The sequence below is a fragment of the Stegostoma tigrinum genome, chromosome 9 (genome assembly GCF_030684315.1).
Source record: "Stegostoma tigrinum isolate sSteTig4 chromosome 9, sSteTig4.hap1, whole genome shotgun sequence".
Classification (NCBI taxonomy): domain Eukaryota; kingdom Metazoa; phylum Chordata; class Chondrichthyes; order Orectolobiformes; family Stegostomatidae; genus Stegostoma; species Stegostoma tigrinum.
Window position 1 is genome coordinate 78390215 of NC_081362.1, and position 20423 is coordinate 78410637.

At 40.7% G+C, this 20423-nt stretch overlaps 1 protein-coding gene across 1 annotated transcript in view; it reads right to left on the reverse strand.

Moving 5' to 3' along the window:
* Window positions 1–20423, reverse strand: part of ryr2a (ryanodine receptor 2a (cardiac)) — a 684685-nt gene that overhangs the window by 376744 nt on the left and 287518 nt on the right. Inside the window, exons 13-16 of the mRNA XM_048535805.2 lie at window positions 18569–18752; window positions 18175–18310; window positions 16727–16822; window positions 2812–2930 (exon numbers count right to left, since the gene is read on the reverse strand). Of these exons, the coding sequence (XP_048391762.2) occupies window positions 2812–2930; window positions 16727–16822; window positions 18175–18310; window positions 18569–18752 (535 nt within the window). The remainder of the gene's footprint in view (window positions 1–2811; window positions 2931–16726; window positions 16823–18174; window positions 18311–18568; window positions 18753–20423) is intronic.

A 20423-nucleotide genomic window follows, 5' to 3' on the forward strand; every position in this document is an offset into this window, starting at 1 on the left:
ATGGGGGTAAAATGAGTCGAGGCAGCAGAGACTGAAGAGAAGGTTAGGAGCCGTGATTGTGCCAGTGCAAGGTAGCTGCACATATTAGATTTCAGGGCAACTTTGAAGCAATGTACTCAGGTCCCTGTCGAACCTGAGAGCTGTGACTAAATGTACAAGACAAGGTCCTCAGGGACATTAAGAAGCTGTTCAGTAGTGACAAACAGGCTATCACCAATTCCATCTCCAATGGTTCTTTGAAAATTCAAAACTGTCCCGAAGTTGTTGGGATCAAGAGAGAATTGTAGAACCTTCAATTATCAAACCTGCTTATACCAGGTCCTGGCCCCATAGCCCTTCGAGCATCCAATCTACATCAGGTGATGCTCATCAAGTTTCCTATTACTGAAATTCTACAAATTCTGGAATGTACAGGTCAGATTCTTATGGTATTTGACCACTTGACCCACCAATTTGTAGCAGATTTCTGAGATAGCATTTCAACTAGATCCACACTCCTCCTTTATCTTTACATCATTCTAACTTCTGTCTGGAGTTCCTTTTACTCGCACTATTGTTACAATATTAATATTCAGCTTTTTCTGGCACATAATAAACATTCTGGTCATACTGATAGCCACCATTTTTTTCACAATCGCTGGTCAATGGCGCTATGTATAACTATACCAAATGGACTCAAGAAGCCAGCTCATCACCACCTCGTCAAGGGCATTTAAGGTTTGTGAACAAATGCTGGCCATGTAGGTGACACTCACATCCCTTGAATTTTTTTTAAAAACTCCCATGAACAGAAATTAGAACACCGCATGCGAGTATTGTGTTGGAGCAAATTACTGCACATGCTGGAATCTTTACTGAAAACAAAAAATGCCGGAAATCACAGCAGATCAGGCAGCATCCGTAGAGAGAGAGCAAGCTAACGTTTCAAATCTAGGTGACTCTTCATTAGAGTACTGTATTGATTTACTGCAAATGTATTCAGATCCAGTAGATGTCCCTCCCCCATTGTCATGGGTCAATGCAACTCTTAAACCTTCTTGACAGCTTTCAAGATAAAGGTACTCTGAAATTTAAAGCCACCAGGAAGCCAATGGCAACCCAGCTCAGTCAGTAAGTATCTCAACAATCTCATATCTAGGGTCTGAATGAGGATCAGCTCCATTAGACTGTAAGACCATAAGAGTATAGCAGCATAAGTAGCCCAATCAGTTCATCAGGTCCACTCCACCAGTCAATGAGACTTTGGCTGATCTGATAATCCTCAATTCCACTTTTCTGCCTTTTGCCCATAATCCTTGCTTCCCTTCCTGATTAAAAATCAGTCTGCCTCAACCTTGAATTTATTTAATGACCCAGCCATGACAGCCCTCAGTGGTAAAGAATGGCACAGATTCCCTACGCTCTGAGAGAAGAAATTTCTCCTTCTCTCTTTCCTAATTGGGCAACCCCTTACTCTTGAGGTTACTCCCTCTTGGGGCAGGAAATCACAGAGTTAATAAAAAGTATAGTAATGAAATGATTAGTTCTGCATATAATTAACAAGCTCATTGACGGTATCATTATATCTATGTCAAAGCACAAAATTTAGAAATAAAAATGCCATGTTATCAACACTGCGCAAGGTATAACTGATTAGCCCACCATTTTTTCTGTGCCATTTCGTAAGAATTGAGAATTTTATCAAAAAATTATAATGAAATACAATATGGCATCTTATACATCAAACTGTAAAGAGTAAGGCGGTTTGACTCACCCTTTGATTCATTTTAATCACGTCCCTTTTGGAAGACCCCATGCAGAAGACCCCACGCACAAGTCAAGTGTCAAGATGGGTATAGAAGGGAGAAGGATTGACATGGGTAACAAGGGACAGCTCAAACTGTAATAGAATACTCTCCAATTCCTTGCATGAGTGCAACTCCAAAAAACCTCAAGAAGCTTGACACCATCCAGTCAAAGCAAAACCTTATCCACCATCTTAAGTAATTAGTCTCTTCACGACTCACACACAGGGGCAGCAGTGTGTACCACCTACAAGATGTATTGCAGCAGCTTACCAAGGCCCCACCAACAGCATCTTTCAAACCCACAACATTAACTTCCTAATAGAACACGGACAGAAGACACAAAGGAACACCACCACTGTCCTGATTTGAAACAATACTGCTGCTTTTCACAGTCGCTACATCAAAATCCTGAAATTTCCTTTCTAATAGCACTGTTGATGTTCTTAAGTCCAAAGAATCACAGCAGTTAAGAAGGGAGCTCACCACCACTTTCTCCAGGGAAATTGGGCAAACTGTTGTAGTTAGCCGTGATCATCCATAAATGAATGGACAAAAGCTCCCAGCAGCCTCCTGGTAGCTAGTGCAGAACTGCATATCAGAGAGACTGAAACAGACATTAGGTGCAGGAAATTTCTGGTGTTGAAGGGTTTGCAGGGGTTATAATATTCCAATCTTCTTTAATAAGTTAAAGTCAGAACAAGTATAACAATCTTCTAATGATAAACAAGCTAACATGCTAGCAAATATCCTAACGCTAATACTATAAATCACTCCATCACTTGAAATAAGTGAGAATATTCCACCATTAGACCTTATTTGGAATAACATTTTAAAAAAAGCAAATTTCACAGAAGAACACCTCCTCTGTCACTATTTGTAACAAAATACCAAATAATTATACATATTTTATAGACATAATTACAATTTCATGACAAATTTTCACCGCACATACTCTTAAAAATTGACCAATTTGCTTTTTCACAGAGTAAAATGATTAGCAATGCAAAAATAAATGAAAGCATACCTTATGATTCCTTCCATGTTTATCTAGCAAGGAAATTATAGACTTAATGTGCCCTTCTTTGATAATGTTCAAAGCTTCAGGACTTTCCACAAGAACACAGTGCAAAACTTCAAGAATTCCTATTGGTAAAATTAAAATCAATTAGTTCAATAGATGTTTCTTTTTACTATATTTTGTCAAGATTCTTATTGCTTGCACTTTTCTGTCACCTTCCAAAAGAACAGGAAGAACCAGCCAACTTCTTACAAATACCAACCTCCTAACAGTGCAACTGTAAGAAAGGATACACAGTGATTTTTTCTCTCCATGTCTTTCCTCTGCATTGGGAAGCACCCTGTAACTTTGGAGACCACTTTATTGGTACGGCTGAAATGAGTACTTCACTCACAAGGAACTGAAGCAATCCCATTAACACAGAATGAAACTATTTGGCCCAGTATCACTCTTTAGCAGAGCCATCCAACTTGTCTTTCTCTCCCCTCCAACTCTCCTCCCTCCTCACCATCCGCCAACACCCCATGCACCATCTTTTAACCATGACCCTGTGGCTTTTTTGGACCCTTTTTAGTATTTATCCAATCCCCTTTCAAATATAATTATTGAATCTGCTTTCACCATCTTTCAGGCAGTGTGTTACAGATCAAAATTTGTTGTGCAAAAAAAGATTGTTCCTCACATTGGCAAAAGAACCAGAGGCAATCACCTTAAATCAATGTCCTTGCCTAAGCAAACAGTTTTACTTTACTTACTCTAGGAAAACATCATGGTTTTGAACAAATCAAATTCCCTTTTAGCCTTTGCCCTACAGTGAGCAGCCCCAGCTTATCCAGTTTCTCAATATTACTGGCATTCTTTGTGGTCCCGTGCCAGTAAAGCTACTAGCTTGTCGGTTCAGCCTCAAAATTTAAATGACACAAAAGAAACTCAAAAAATGACAAACATTTGCTTTGCTTTTGACACATTTTGTGCTAAGGTTAGCACAATGTCTGATTTATTTCAGGGAACGGATGAACTGGACAGCATTGCCATTAAAATATAAAATAAAGTATGTCCATGAGAATTATTGAATTTAATTACTGGCATAGGCTTTAACGTAATTTAAGAATGTAAGTCAACCACATGAAAAGCAAACCATAGAGCAAGGAGGTGTATGTTTATGGAATGAAGATTAGGACCTTAAGGATTAAATATTTATATTACACTTTTGTTCTTAGATTATTGTTATAGTATAGTGTTTTTTTCAAGGAAAATGACAGAATTTTCAGTAAGACCACTCTTCATCGAAAGGTAAGCAGACATACACAAGAAAAAATGTGTTACACTACAGGGAATCAAATTGCTTTAGTGTGACGTGCTTGGAAAGCATTAAGCATTGGCCAACCACAGAGAATAATAATGTGTAAAAAAATGGAGGAAAAAATGTTTCATGCACACACAGAATCTTCACTAAAAAACCTTAATGCCTGATGACAACTTTATTATTGCATATGTAAACCCCATTCATTATAAAAAACTAAATCAGTTTACATCTAATTGCTTGAATGATTTTCAAGATTAATAATGCTAATCAAGTGAGCATTTTTGCTGGAAACCTCTTGTCACTAAACTGCAATTTTAATAAACAACAATCTTATTCTCATTTAAAGCATGTTACTCCTTGTCGAAATGGTACATACGTACACAGACTCATTACAACTGACCATTGTTAACCTATAGCAAGAACAATGCGTAAGTCAAGCCTTAAATCTGCTGCATGCTTTTCAACTATTCACTTGGCTATCTTAGATCATTTTGAGAACTTCAGAAATACCAATTTTGTTTCATTTTAACTGACTTGTTTAATATTATATCTGATGAAAGAAATGGGCTTGTGCCATAAAATTGAAATAACTTTGCCATGACGCACTTGGTCACTGCACTGGAAATCAAGTCCCACGAAGATTGGTGGAGCAGATAGTGAAGGGGACTGTCAGAGAATGCAGCAGAATATAGATAGATTGGACAGTTTGGTGGAGAAATGGGGGATGGAGTTTAATCCAGGCAAATGCAAGGTGATGCATTTTGGAAGATCCCCCACTTCAAGAGCGAACTATACGGTAAATGGAAAAGCCCTGGGGAAAATTGATGCACAGAGAGATCTGGGTGTTCAGATCTATTATACCCTGAAGGTGGCAATGCAGGTCAATAGAGTGGTCAAGAAGGCACATGGCATGGTTTCATTCATCAGACAGGGTATTGAGTACAAAAGTTGGCGTGTCATGTTACAGTTGTATAGGACTTTGGTTCAACCACATTTGGAATACTGCCGTACAGTTCTGGTTGCCACATTACCAAAAGGATGTGGATGCTTTGGAGAGGGTGCAGAGGAGGTTCACCAGAATGTTGCCTGGTATGGCGGGCATTCGCTATGAAGAGAGGTTGAGTAGATTAGGATTACTTACATTAGAGAGGCGGAGGTTGAGGGGGGACCTGATTGAGGTCTACAGAATCATGAGAGGTATAGATAGGGTGGATAGCAAAAAGCTTTCTCCCAGAGTGGGGGCTCAGTTTCTAGGGCTCATGATTTCAAGGTGAGAGTAGAAAAGTTTAAGGGAGATATGCATGGAAAGTTCTTTACACAGGGTGGTAAGTGCCTGGAACGTGTTGCCGGCGGAAGTGGCAGAGGCAGGCAGGATGGCATCATTTAAGATGAATCTAGACAGATACATGGATGGACAGGGAGCAGAGGAATACTGAGCCTTGGAAAACAGATGACAGGTTTAGATAGAGTATTTGGATCGGCGCAGGCTTGGAGGGCCGAAGGGCCTGTTCCGGTGCGATAATTTTCTTTGTTCTTTCTTCTCGTTCTATTCAACAGAGCCATCACAAATGTGAAAATCTGAACAAACTGTCCAATTTTACCTAACTGTTGAATTCAGGTTATAACAATCACATCAGGATTTTATCATTAAGAAAAATTAATTATTTATTGCAATCAAACAAGTTTAACCAATAACAAGAAAGAAACATGAATTGCTAACATATACTCCATAAGTTAAACTCTATCCCCTTTAAACATTCCCAAACAGACACACAAAGAAACAAGACATAAATATTTTGGGTGAAGAAGGAACAAAAATGTCAGTAAAGTATAGAACTGATATCAGTCAGTTTACAGGCCCATGGCAGCACAATGGCTCAATGGTTAGCACTTCCTCCTCAAGCACCAGGGACCCGCGTTTGATTCCACCCTCAGGTGCTCTGGTTTCCTCCCACAGTACAAAGATGTGGTTAGGTAGATTATCTAAATTGCCTATAATGTCCAGGGATGTGTAGGCTAGGTGGATTAGCCATGGGAAATAATGAGGTGGGGTGGGTCTGGGCGGGATGCTCTTCAGAGGACCAGTGTGGACTCAATGTGCCTAATGACCTGTTTCCATTATGTACGGATTCTATTAGTTGGGCTGCGGACACAACAACTCTTAAATTTTTCATTCACTGGTTGAAGGTTCAGCTTTGCAGTATCTTTCAAAGTTGTTTTTCTCCTTATCCTTTTGAGAAAGGAATTTTTAGAGAAAAAGAGAAAGATCTGCTCAGAAGTTTGTTTTCCTTCTCCATGCACAGAAGGGAAGGACACAGGGAAGAATAAATGCTTTTTCTTTCAAAACTTGGATGTTTCTGCTGCATTAACCCGGCACAAAGCTGTAGCAACTCACACGTGAAACAGTCATGCAGTTTCTATGCTGAGTGCCAGGAACTCTCACAATTGATCCTGGTTGAAAAACCAATCAAAAGTCTGTCACTGGGCAAAACTCCTCTGAAAACACAACCATGGAGCTGAGGTGTCCAGCAGTCTTCTCACTGCTTGAAGAAGGAAATACACACAATGAATTCCAGTAATTTACATTTTTAAAAACTGCAACATATCCTTCCACAATCTTTGGTTTAACGTGGTATCATTTCCCACTTTTCAGTCCAAAAATAAAACTGGCCTTTACAACTTGGAAACAAAAGTAATCAATACGCAGCTTGAAATGGAAAGATGCTCTTTAATCTACGTTACTCTTTAACTACTTTGTCCTTTACTATCACTGCTCCCACAGGTCACTACATAACAGGAATGTGATTTGTTTGTCCTAATCATTCCTACACTTTGGGAAATAAAACAAGGTGCAAATACTAACAAGACAATGGCAAGAATAGTATATCACTCAGCATAACCACAAAACAACTAGCATTTAGAGTCACAGAATCACAGAGATGTGCAGCATGGAAACAAAACCTTCGGTCTAACTCGTCCATGCTGACCAGATATCCTAAAGTAATCTAGCTCAATTTGCTAGCATTTGTCCCATATTCCTCTAAACCTTTCTTATTCATATACACATCCAGATGTCTTTAAAGTGTTGTAATTGTACCAACCTCCACCACTGCCTCTGGTAGCTCATTCCATACACATACTACTCTTCATGAAAAGTTGTCCCATAGGTCCTCTTTAAATCTTTCCCCTCTCACATTAAACCTATGACCTCTAGTTTTGGACTCCCCCACCCTGGGGAAAAGACCTTGGCAATTTACCCTATCTATGTACCTCATGATTTTATAAACCTCTATAAGGTCAGCCCACAGCTTCCGACGCTCCAGGGAAAATAGTCACAGAGTATTCAGCCTCTCCCTATAGCTCAAAACCTCTAAGTCTGACTCCATCCTGGGAAATCTTTTCTGAACATTTTTCAAGTTTTACTACATCTATCCTAAAGCAGGGAGTTCGGAACCAAATATAGTATTTCAAAACTGGCCTCACCGATGTCTTGTACAGCTGCAACATGACCTCCCAACTCCTATACTCAATGCACTAGCCAATGAAGGCAACTATACCAAAAGCCTTCTTCACTATCCCTGTAGCCTGATAACCCGCAACACCACTTTCAAGAAATTATGAACCTGCACCCTAAGGTCCCTTTGTTCAGCAACACTCCCCAGGATCTTACCATTAAGTGTGCAAGTCCTGCCCTGATTTGCCATATCAAAATGCAGCACTTCACATTTATGTGAATTAAACTCCATCCACCAGTTCTCAACCCACTGGCCCATCTGAACAAGATCCCTAGATAATAAAATGTGAGGCTGGATGAACACAGCAGGCCAAGCAGCATCTCAGGAGCACAAAAGCTGACGTTTCGGGCCTAGACCCTTCATCAGAGAGGGGGATGGGGGGAGGGAACTGGAATAAATAGGGAGAGAGGGGGAGGCGGACCGAAGATGGAGAGTAAAGAAGATAGGTGGAGAAGGTGTGGGTGGGGAGGTAGGGAGGGGATAGGTCAGTCCAGGGAAGACGGACAGGTCAAGGAGGTGGGATGAGGTTAGTAGGTAGCTGGGGGTGCGGCTTGGGGTGGGAGGAAGGGATGGGTGAGAGGAAGAACCGGTTAGGGAGGCAGAGACAGGTTGGACTGGTTTTGGGATGCAGTGGGTGGGGGGGAAGAGCTGGGCTGGTTGTGTGGTGCAGTGGGGGGAGGGGATGAACTGGGCTGGTTTAGGGATGCAGTGGGGGAAGGGGAGATTTTGAAACTGGTGAAGTCCACATTGATACCATATGGCTGCAGGGTTCCCAGGCGGAATATGAGTTGCTGTTCCTGCAACCTTCGGGTGGCATCATTGTGGCAGTGCAGGAGGCCCATGATGGACATGTCATCAAGAGAATGGGAGGGGGAGTGGAAATGGTTTGCGACTGGGAGGTGCAGTTGTTTGTTGCGAACTGAGCGGAGGTGTTCTGCAAAGCGGTCTGCAGTTGTTTGTTGCGAACTGAGCGGAGGTGTTCTGCAAAGCGGTCAAACCATTTCCACTCCCCCTCCCATTCTCTGGATGACATGTCCATCATGGGCCTCCTGCACTGCCACAATGATGCCACCCGAAGGTTGCAGGAACAGCAACTCATATTCCGCCTGGGAACCCTGCAGCCATATGGTATCAATGTGGACTTCACCAGTTTCAAAATCTCCCCTTCCCCCACTGCATCCCTAAACCAGCCCAGTTCATCCCCTCCCCCCACTGCACCACACAACCAGCCCAGCTCTTCCCCCCCACCCACTGCATCCCAAAACCAGTCCAACCTGTCTCTGCCTCCCTAACCGGTTCTTCCTCTCACCCATCCCTTCCTCCCACCCCAAGCCGCACCCCCAGCTACCTACTAACCTCATCCCACCTCCTTGACCTGTCCGTCTTCCCTGGACTGACCTATCCCCTCCCTACCTCCCCACCCACACCTTCTCCACCTATCTTCTTTACTCTCCATCTTCGGTCCGCCTCCCCCTCTCTCCCTATTTATTCCAGTTCCCTCCCCCCATCCCCCTCTCTGATGAAGGGTCTAGGCCCGAAACGTCAGCTTTTGTGCTCCTGAGATGCTGCTTGGCCTGCTGTGTTCATCCAGCCTCACATTTTATTATCTTGGAATCTCCAGCATCTGCAGTTCCCATTATCTCTGAACAAGATCCCTGTTGTGAGCTGAGGCAATTTTCCTTGCTGTCCAATTCCTTGGTTTGATTCATTATTGTCATATGTACCTACAGTGAAAAGTTTTGTTTTGCATGTAGTACAGGCAGATCATACCACAGAAAGCGCTTAAGAGTAATAGAACAATGAAGAATATAACATTGTGGATGCAGAGATCGTACACAAAGAGCTAAGTCAACATTAAATTTGAAATTGGAGTGGTCCATTCAAAAGTCTAATAACAGCAGGGAAGAAACTGTTCTTGAATCTGTCGTTCCACATGTTTAAGCTTTTGTATCTTCTGACTGACAGAAGATGTTATAAGAGATTATAAAAGGAGTGGGAGGGGTCGTTCATTATGTTGGCTGCATTCCCAAAGCAGCAAGAGGTATAACTGGAGTTAATGGATTTTGGTGTTATCTCCAAACTAAATAACCATACCTCTCATAGTCACATCCAAATGATTTATATAAATGACAAAAAGCAGTGTACCCAGCACCAATCCTCATTGTACACTGCTGGTAACAGGCCTCCAGTCTGAAAAGCAACCCTCCACCACCACCCTCTGTCTCTTATTTTCAAGCCAATTTTGTATCCAAATGGCTAGCTCTTTCTATATTTATATAGCAACTTTATCAGAATTTGAAGTCCCGAAGTATTTCACAGCAGCAAATTCAAACAGAATTTGGATGTGGAGCCATATAAGGAAATTTTGGGCTGCTGCTGAAAAACTTGAACAAGGGGCTAGGTCTTAAAGAATGTCCTAAATGAGGCAAGAGAAATAGACGGGTTCAAGGTAGAAATTCCAGAGCTTAGGACCTCTGCAACTGCGGGAAAGCCCATCAAAGATGGAGCAACTAAAACAGCGTCACCAAAATTTGAGACATGCAGATAGTTTTGGGAGGGCAGGGTGGGTGCGAGCAGGGAATGGCATATGATAAAGTATTATAACACGGTGGGGCCATGAAGTGACATGAGAAAAAAGATGAGAATTTTAAAATCAAGGTGCTGTTCAACCAGAAGCCAATAATGAGCACAGAGTTATAATGACAGTCAGAAAGAATAATACATATTTTATGTTGTAGGTTTCAGAAGATCCTGGGTAAAGCAGTGGGACTGGAAATGAAGCAAGGCGACAACTTCTTCTTTGGGAGACCCTGAACCAGTTGCATAAAACATACCTGGCAACATATAAATCAGATGACAATGTAAACATGGCAACCACTACACTTCCTGCAATGCACCCAGTCTAAAACTTTAGTTATAGGAGTCTCCAAACAGAAGATGGAATGTGAGAGGTGAAAGGTTTAGTTTAAGAGTCATTCAAAAGGATTCGCTTCAAGTAAACATAAGACTCTTCATACTGAAAAATAGCAGCCAACAAACATTTCTTATTCACGTTATTATATGAAACAGATTTTATTCACACACAACATAAGTGATCAACCTGCACAATACAAACGAGAAGCTCTGAATTTCTGTACCTTCAGAGCTCTCACACTAATTCTGGAAAAGCACCCTTATTTAAATATTGACTGTTTTAAAGGTATTTTCATGAACTTCCTTAGATCTTTTGAAGAATGGCTGATTGATGCAAACAATCTCAGTTGTTTCCTTTGAGGACGCATTCCATAAAAAAAGCTCTTCTTGAATTATCTGTGCTTGGGTGTTTTGAAGAACAGTTGATTGCAATCCATCCAAATCATGATTACTCAATCCCTCTGCTTACATTTGTTAGACTGGCCACTAAAGTTATACAGGAGTCACTCATGGTTCATCTCGCTCCATTTATTTCTACTCAGTATTCTTGATAGTAATCAGACATTTGACGTACAATAAGATCAATCCTTCCTCCTTCTCTATTCTGGTAGAAACCCGATGCTTACAAGGCAGCTCGGTTATTAACTCTTCAACATGATTTCAACATGCCCAATATCCAACTTCAGAGCAATGGCATAAACAGGTCTGACAGTGATTTGGAGGTTGTTTCTAGTTTTCTCTGCTGCAACTACCACTACAGCACGTTTCCAGGTTCAGTTTGACATATCTTTTATGATAACTCTCCATTACGCTTGGGCAACTGCCTCCAAAATGCAAACAGGAGCAGGGTCCTAAAGCAACCCATCTCACAGACATTTTCATGGTGAACTGAAGCTCCAGAGTATGACAGGTTCCCCACCTTTTCTGCAAGTGAATGACCAAGGTGAGGCCCTTAGATTTGTTTTGTTCAAATCTTACAGGCAACAAATTTCAAGGCAATGCATTCAAGCCTGTGAAGAAATTAGTTGTCAGCAAAGAAATGAAGATAAAGGAATTGGTCTTTAACAAAAGGGACAGAATAGTGCAATGGGTTAGAACAGTATCGTTTCACTTGAATTCGTGTTTATACTAGTGAGATGAATATCATCTGTCTCAAGGATCCTATGTGAAAGGAGTTTAAGTCATCTGAATTCAATTGCTACCGATTATAAATCACTGTAAAAAGTCATCAGGAATCTGTGCTAAAAGGGTTAATCACTTTGTATGGACTGGCACTGGGCAATTTTTACAGCAGCAATTACAACCCAGTACTCATCAGACGGCAGAAGAGGTAAAAGAGTTAAGTGGCCAAATCCATTACATGTTACCTCCTTCAAATACACATATAAAATTAGAGGAAAGTCAGGAAGTATTGCAAGCAAATCCTGAAAAACATGTTAAATTTTTCCTCAATATATTGAAGAAATGCACACTTGCCCCACCAGCTAACGTCAGTGAATATGCCATGGAATCGCAAAGCACTGTTTCCAGAGCAGATTGTGCCAGAAAGCTCCCTAGTACAGTGACGCAGCTTGATGTGCCCTAACAACATGGGTGCATAAGCAAATTCTGGACTCTTTCCTAGTTACAAGCATAAAACTGACATTTTTTTTCTGTCATGTCAGTGAAACTTTCTTTGCCGAAACTAGTTACTGTTACCAACATATCTAATGTGGTCACCTGACAGTGTCATCCGCAGAGGCAGAAGCAACGGGGATTACTCCAATGGCAAGTCATTATAGTTGACCTTGACAAGCCTTGCAGTCACACAATCTCGTGTCGCTCCCAAGGTTTAGTCAATATAAATCTTACTCTCCCTCTGAAAATCTATGTTCTCCTGAGCTATAAACCCTTAAGCAAAAATTCTAAATTAATTACATGAGCAGAAATGTTGAACAACAACTTGCACACACAAAGCTATTACAACAGAGAAAAATAGCCCAAAACATTTCACGAAGAATTAAAAATATCCATCAAATCCTGTGAAAAGGAGGTCTAGGTAGAGGTGATCAAAGCCTGGTGAAAGAAGTGGCGTTTAAGGAGGTACTAGAGAGATAAAGGGAGAAACAGAAGGGCTGAAAGTACAAGAGAGAGATTGGGTGAAAGGCAGAAAAGGGAGGAAGTGAGGCTTGTGAGGCTTGACTTAAAGAAACAATTTGGTAGCTTATAACTGATGACAGAGATACAGAGGAATAAGGCCAGGGAGAGACTTAAATATGAGGATGAGAATTTTAAATCTGAGGTATCGAAGTGCAATTAGCCAAGGAAGACAATAATGATTGTTGTACTTTTTAGCAGTGGATAAGATTTATATAGCACAATCTTAGAGGAGCTGTTGTTTGCAAAACAGTGAAAGCCGCAACAGAACTGAAATAGTCCGGTACAGAAAATTGTCCAGAGGTAAGACATGCCTGAAATGATCAAGATCAATCATTAGGTTTTATGCATTTGGTTAATTACAAGTTACCTTTGGCAAAACCTAAAGAAAATGAAGTAAGTGAAACCCTATTTGCTGTAGTAAGCAAATTCGCGCATAAACTACCAACAGCAACAGGCACATTTTCACATTGTGGCAGCATTTCTAAAGGTCAAAGAAGTTCTATACATGTCAGAGACGTGGCCCATGTGTTCCGTCAAACAATGTGACAGCAGGTATACTAAATTAATTATTTTCTGTATTCACTGAAGGACAGCACAAAATAGTTGTGAGAATATTTATAAAGGGAGGCTTCAATGCAGGGACCAGTGCATCATGATGGCTGGCAGAACTAAAATGTAGATCTGGGACTCAGGAGGTAATGTTGAGAAGTGAAGACTTAAATAAAAAAATAGGTTGGGTACATTGGGAGTTCAAAACTGCTGGGATAGACAGAGAGTACAAGGCTGTTTGGGGGAGGTCACCTACATTGACAAACTGAGCTTGTTACTCTGTAAATAGTGAAATACGTTGCCCTCCAACCTCAACCTAATTGCAAACACACAATGAAATGCACAAGGGATTCCCCTTAATCCCTGCTTCAGACTGAATTACTGGATGTTTTCCTGACAGGTGGAAAATGATGCACAGCCTCCCCTATGATCAAGTGGACACAGTCACCATGATTACCGATGCAACGGGCTGGCCTACATTCTTCCCTTAGATTTCAGTATAATCATATTCAGAATAACACAGTCACTTGGTCTATTAAAAGACCAGTCGGATCAATTCTTGACTTTGGTCCAACTGCTCATGAAATCAGCACAACAGCCTTGTCATTCATCTGAAATTGGCAATGGGTGGCCTGAACAAGTTTCTGGTTTGGCCACATTTGAAAATCGCCACGAAGTTGTGTCTGCCATTTGAGTATTCCATTGCTGACGATGCAAATGTTTTGGGGCATTTCTTGTATGGACACCAAAAGTTCCTTTGAGGTCAGTGACTGGGTCATTGACCATTTATTATGAATAGGTGGAAGTGCACTGTGCATGCTCTGCCAAGCTGTGCATGAGAAGTGAAAAATAAATGCTGGAAACAAAATATATCCCCCATACTTAAGCAGATGCCTACCAAAAACATATAGGTAATCTCTACTCCCTTGTATCAATGGAGAAACCAGGGATCCTCCACGCTTCTAATAATCATCTCCTGATGGCCTGGCTTTTGTGCAGGAAACCACTAGACCATCAGCTGACCATTAAAAATCACTCTCTGTAACTTTTAGCAATGGGCCAAGGCTAATTTATCAAAGATAAATCAAGCCATAACTTTTAAGTAAAATCCAGCTCTGAAATTATGCAAATTCCACAAGCATGCCGTCACATCGTTGAATGATACCTCATTCTGATAGCATATGCTTTATTTTTGTAATTCATCCAGCATGACCCAGACAACATGCAAGCTTGGGCTGATAAGTAGCAAGAAATATTTACACCACACAAGTGCTAGCGAGTTTTTAAGAGTAGCTCAGGTTGAGGTTCTGGATGTGAGTTTGCTCGCTGAGCTGGAAGGTTAGTGTTCAGACGTTTCGTCACCATTCTAGGTAACATCATCAGTGACCCTCCAGTGAGGCACTGGTGTTAAGTCCCGCTTTCTATTTATCTTTCAATAACAAAACCTACAGACAAACCAACGGTACACCAATGGGATCTCCGATATCAGGGTTCTTAGCAGAGGCAGTAATGCAGAGGCTCGAACAAACAGCTCTGCCAATCATCCAACCCAAACTTTGGGTCCGCTATGTGGATGACACCTTTGTCATCACTAAACAAAACAAATTAGAGGAAACCTTCAAGACCATCAATAATACCCTTACTGGCATAACATTCACAAAAGAGGAGGAAAACAACAGCAAACTGCCATTCCTAGATGTCACAGTAGAGCGAACAGTCAATGGGGAACTTCAAACCAGTGTCTACAGGAAAACAACACATCCGGACCAAATACTGAACTACAGGAGCAACCATCCCAACACCCACAAACGAAGCTGCATTAGAGCATTATTCCAACGAGCCACCACACACTGCAGCACAGAGGAACTAGGCAGAGCAGAGGAAAATCACCTATACAGCGTATTCAAAAAGAATGGGTACCCTATGAATACAGTCCGCCGATTCCTCAGCAACAAACCCAAACAAACAGACAAAACGGGCTCAGAAACCAAAACCACTCTCCCCTACATCAAAGACATTTCCGAAATGACTGCCAGACTACTTGGACCTCTTGGCATCAGGATAGCCCACAAACCCACCAACACCCTAAAACAGCAGCTAATGAACTTCAAAGACCCGATACAGACAACAAACAAAACAAACGTCGTCTACAAAAATACCTTGCAAGAACTGTGACAAACACCACATTGGACAAACTGGCAGAAAGCTAGCCACCAGAATACATGAACATCAACTAGCTGCAAAACGACATGATCCACTATCACTCGTATCCTTACATACAGATGAGGAAGGACACCACTTTGACTGGGACAACACATCCATCCTAGGACAAGCCAAACAGAGACACGCATGAGAATTCCTAGAAGCATGGCATTCCAACCGGAACTCCATCGACAAACACATTGATTTGGAGCCAATCTACCATCCCCTGAGCAAAAGAACAGGAAATGACATCATCAACGCAGGTAATGACATCACCAACCCAAGGAAACCTAACCAGATAAATAGAAAGCGGGACATAATACCAGCACTTCGTTGGAGGCTCACTGATGATGTTACCTAGAATGGTGACGAAACGTCTGAAAACTAACCTTCCAGCTCAGCGAGCAAACTCACATCCAGAACCACACAAGTGGTAATGACCATGTCCAACAAAAGAGAATACATCGATCTCCCAATGTTGTTCAACAGCATTGTCTTCATTGATTGATCGCGCTATCAACATCCTTGTGCTTATCACTGGACACTAAACTAAACTGGACGATCTATATAAACACTATGGCATCAGGAGCAGACCACAGCAAGGAATTCTGTAGTGAATAACTCAACACCTGATTTCCCCAAAATATTTCCCTCATCCACAATGCATAAGTCACGAGTGTGATAAAATAATATTTAATATGCATTACCTAATAACACATACAGGGTTAAATTTTCCTCTGCACACACTGCATTATAAAAAGCTTAAACTCCCCTAAACACCCACACTGTGCAATATATACAGGGTTAAATTCTACTACACACACTTGGCTTGAAGCGTGCAACTCCAATAGCACTCAATAAATATGGCATCATCCAGGTCAAAACAGCCTGCTTGATTGGCACTTCATCCAACACCTTTAACATACACTCTTTGATCTACAATTGCACAGTAATGGAAGTGCATACTATCTACAAGTGACACTACGTCAACCCACCCATGAATTGTATGTTCCAATTCTGCAATGACTACTATCTGCATAAAGAAAGGCAGCAGGTTCCTCTCCAAGCCACACACTAATCTAACTTGCAACTATACTGTCACTCTTTCACTGCTGTAGATTCAAAATCCTGGAACTCCCTTCCTCACAGCACTATGGACATTCCTACCCTGCCGTGGACTGAAATTCACCACTACCTTCTCAAGGGAAATTAGGGACGGACAATAAATGCTGTCCTGGCCAGTGAGGTTCAAATTCCATGAACAAATAGAATAAAAATTCAAAGGATTCATACGTACCAGAAGAAGCTTCTAATCTCTCTAGTCTGCTTATTAACCAGTCCAAGGAACCAGAAAATTGGGCACAGTTTTTGCGATTGCCTCTGATCAGGGCAGCTAAAGACAGAAGAGACAAGATTAGGGCATAACTGTATACATCCTTATTTCTCTCAACGGGAACATGAACAATTTTCATTCATAAACACTGGCATTTCAGGCCAGAATATCGGACGCCAGGCTGCAAAAGGAAAACAGGAAGGTGTCAGATAAAGATCTATATTGTCAGATAACCATTTGGATTATTCACAAAAAATAATGATTATGTTTCACAAAAACAATAATCTTGTTAGACAACACGTTGACGTCAAAACAAATTCTGAAGCACAAGGATATGCAATATGTCTGAAATAGTCTGCACTCCTGGTGCAACATGTGCTCTGATAAAATACAATTCAGTTTTGATTAATCAGAAAGTGGGCAAACTTCACAACTCACTGAAAAGTCCTCAATGCATTATCGCATTCATTTGTTTGCGATTCCATTTCAATAAGATAAACATGCTTTGTTATCATCAAAAATAATTGATGTTGCCAACAGTCTTCTTTTCTTCATGTAACAAACATGCTAGGAATACACTCAGTATCCATAGATGATTTACAATGTATTTCCTACATGCCTTTAAAATATTGACTATTTACTGACAATTGTTGAATCTCCTTACCTTTTTATTCTTGAGCACATCAGCAGTGTGATAATATTTATTTTAATGCCACGTTTTTATCAAGCTTTGCTAATATATTAGTTGCTCATGCATGTTAGCAATGACATTCAAACATCACAAGGTAAAAGTTGTGTTTTGGCTCTCCATCTCAAAACATCGTAAAAGCCAACTTTGTATACTGGCCAATTAGGTATCAATTTAAAGCAGATAGTTTTGGAATTCAAGGAATGCTTGATTCTCTAGTGTAGACTAATGACAATTAGGGCAGAATCTCATGCGATCATTATTTACTTATGTGTGTACGTAAAGTATTACGTATATTATATATACTCAAAATAATAAAGATAATCACTGGCAAAAAAGAAAAGCTCCAATACAATCCTAAGAGATTCATCAGCAAACAACAACTCATTACTTCACATCCTCCTTCTAAGTTTGGAGCCATTTTCCCACCAGTCAATAGGATGGTTAATCTAGTGCTGTGTTCAGGTTTTATGGGAACCCATGGTCCATGATGCATGCAGGAAGAGGGCATGATGGAAATATTACTAAACTATGGTCCTACCCATTGGCCAGCTCAGCCTCTTTTAGTACTCAACATAGCTTTGAAAATGTTTAAAGGAGTCACCTTGAATTGAATTTGCTGGTATGACTATTGGTGTAAATTATCGGGTGAGAAAAGTTTTGCATAAATCTACTGCAATCAATATATGAACTGGAAATAAAAGATCAAAAACATACATCTTACCGAGTAGCTCATACAGAGAATTTAGAATTGCTCTCCATGACTCTCCTGCTTCCTTCCCAGCTACATCTGTAAAATGGGCTGCACTGCTGTACACGTTGAGATGATCAATGCACTCAAGAACTAAGTTAATCATTCCCTGCAAATGAAATCATGAAGACAAATTTGCAGATCACTACATAGTGAATTTTCAGCATTTTTTCTGAATGAGTTGTTCTGTGCCAATAAAACTGCTTACTTCTGCCATGGTATTATTATCATCAAAGGAATTTGACAGGTTTTCCAATCAAATGTAAGTGGGCTGTGTATTGTACATTCAATTCTTTTGCAGTTTAACTTATTAACATAACTTCAGACTAAATCCATCACTAAAGATTAGTAAAGGAGAGCTGCTTACCTCTTCCTGGAAGAGATTTTGTCTGTTCTTCAATGCTCGCAATCTGTTCTGTCGTTCTTCATGTTCCAGGTGTTCATCAGGTGGCTGAAAGTAACCAATCAGATCCTGCAAGCTCAGGCTAACTGACTCAATGGGCAAATCAATGGCTGTGGACTTCCCTTTTTTATTGAGAGTATCAAGGCCCCTGAAAATGCAACCAAATATTAGCGACAAAATAGTCCTAATGTCAATGATCATGCATCACCGATTGTCTTAACCTTTCATCACATAAACTTGCTGACAAAACGATTTATCAAATTGATAAAAATTGTTGGAAATTCACTTCCTCCATGAAGTAGAATTTTGGGCAGACAGAAATTTCCAAAGTACTCACAAAGCTGTAGCAATTTCTAATTAGTAGAGGAAGCCTGATGATTCTTTTGTCTATCCGCAGATTTTGTGACAGTAGTCTGGGGACATGTGTGGGCAACTGCTAGGGGTTAGGGTTAGGGTTAGGGTTAGGGATAAGGTAGGGATCCCACCTGATATGTCTCCAATTAATCTGCTTGCAACTACTTCATTTGAAAACAGAAGATGATTGTAATGATCATGTCACCAGTATCACATGGGCTCCATCAGGGCTCCTTTTCCCTTCAATGCATTTGACCTTGGTCAGGAGGAGAGATGGACTAATAAGGCATGTGTGATTCTGGACTTTGTAAATTGAGACAGTACAAAAGCAAGGAAATTACAGTGAAACTTTGGAAAACACCTGTACAGCCTCAGTTGGAAAACTGCATCCAATTCTGGTCTCCACACTTTAGGAAGGATGTGAAGGCACTAGAGAGAGTGCAGAAGGTTAGGCACTAGACAGCATGCAGAAGGCTTTACAAGAATTATTCCAGAAATAAGAGACTTCAATAATGCTGGTGGTTAGGCAAAATTGGAACTGTTCTCCCTCGAGAAGAAAAGGTTAAGAGGATACTTGGAGGATATGTTTGTTTGAACAGTGAGAAAGGAGAAACCTCCTATTGCTACAAAGATCAATAACCAAAGGTCAACAATTTAAAGAGACAACATATGGAGAAACTATTTTTATACAGAAATGGGTTGGGTTCTGGAATGCACTGCCTACTAATGTGATGGACAGAGACTGAATTGTGATCTTCAGAAGGAAATTAGATCATTATCTGAAGAGGAATAATTTATTGGGCGATGGAGAAAAGACAGGGGAGAGTATTGCTGAGTTGTTCTCACAGAGAGCCAGCATGGATACAATGGGCCAAATGGTCTCCTTCTGTGTTATGATTCAGTTTATGATTTTCTGGCTCTAATTCACAGATTTGCAGGCTGTACTGTAAGTGGTTTGACCAGAAATGAGAGCAAATTCTGCTGGTGACAGCATCATGACATTCAACTTCCTATCAAATGGGACAGAAAACTGAATAATAATAGGCACCAGAAACTGCAGAAAAAAAGGAGACTGCAATACTAACAGTATTGGAAAAGTGCCCAGGAGATTAAGAGTTTAGAGGCAAGCAAATAACTGAGGTGAAGGATTTAAAGGTCTATCCCCAAGTTAAGCCTTGAGTTTATTTTCTTCCCTTTTTCATTGAATTAATGAAACACAAGTCCATAGCAGTGCTGGCATTCTTAGCAGATGTTGTGATGGAGCCTGTAGAGATTTGTCTTCACTGCATTCCCACTGAGGAAGTAATTAGAAGTATTAGATTATACCTTCACTCAGGGAAAGTGTGAAGACAAAGCACATGGAACATACTTTAATCACATATTGTAAGGGTTAATCAAATCAGGTATTGACTGACACTATTACGAGTTCTGAGATAATGGGAACTGCAGATGCTGGAGAATCCAA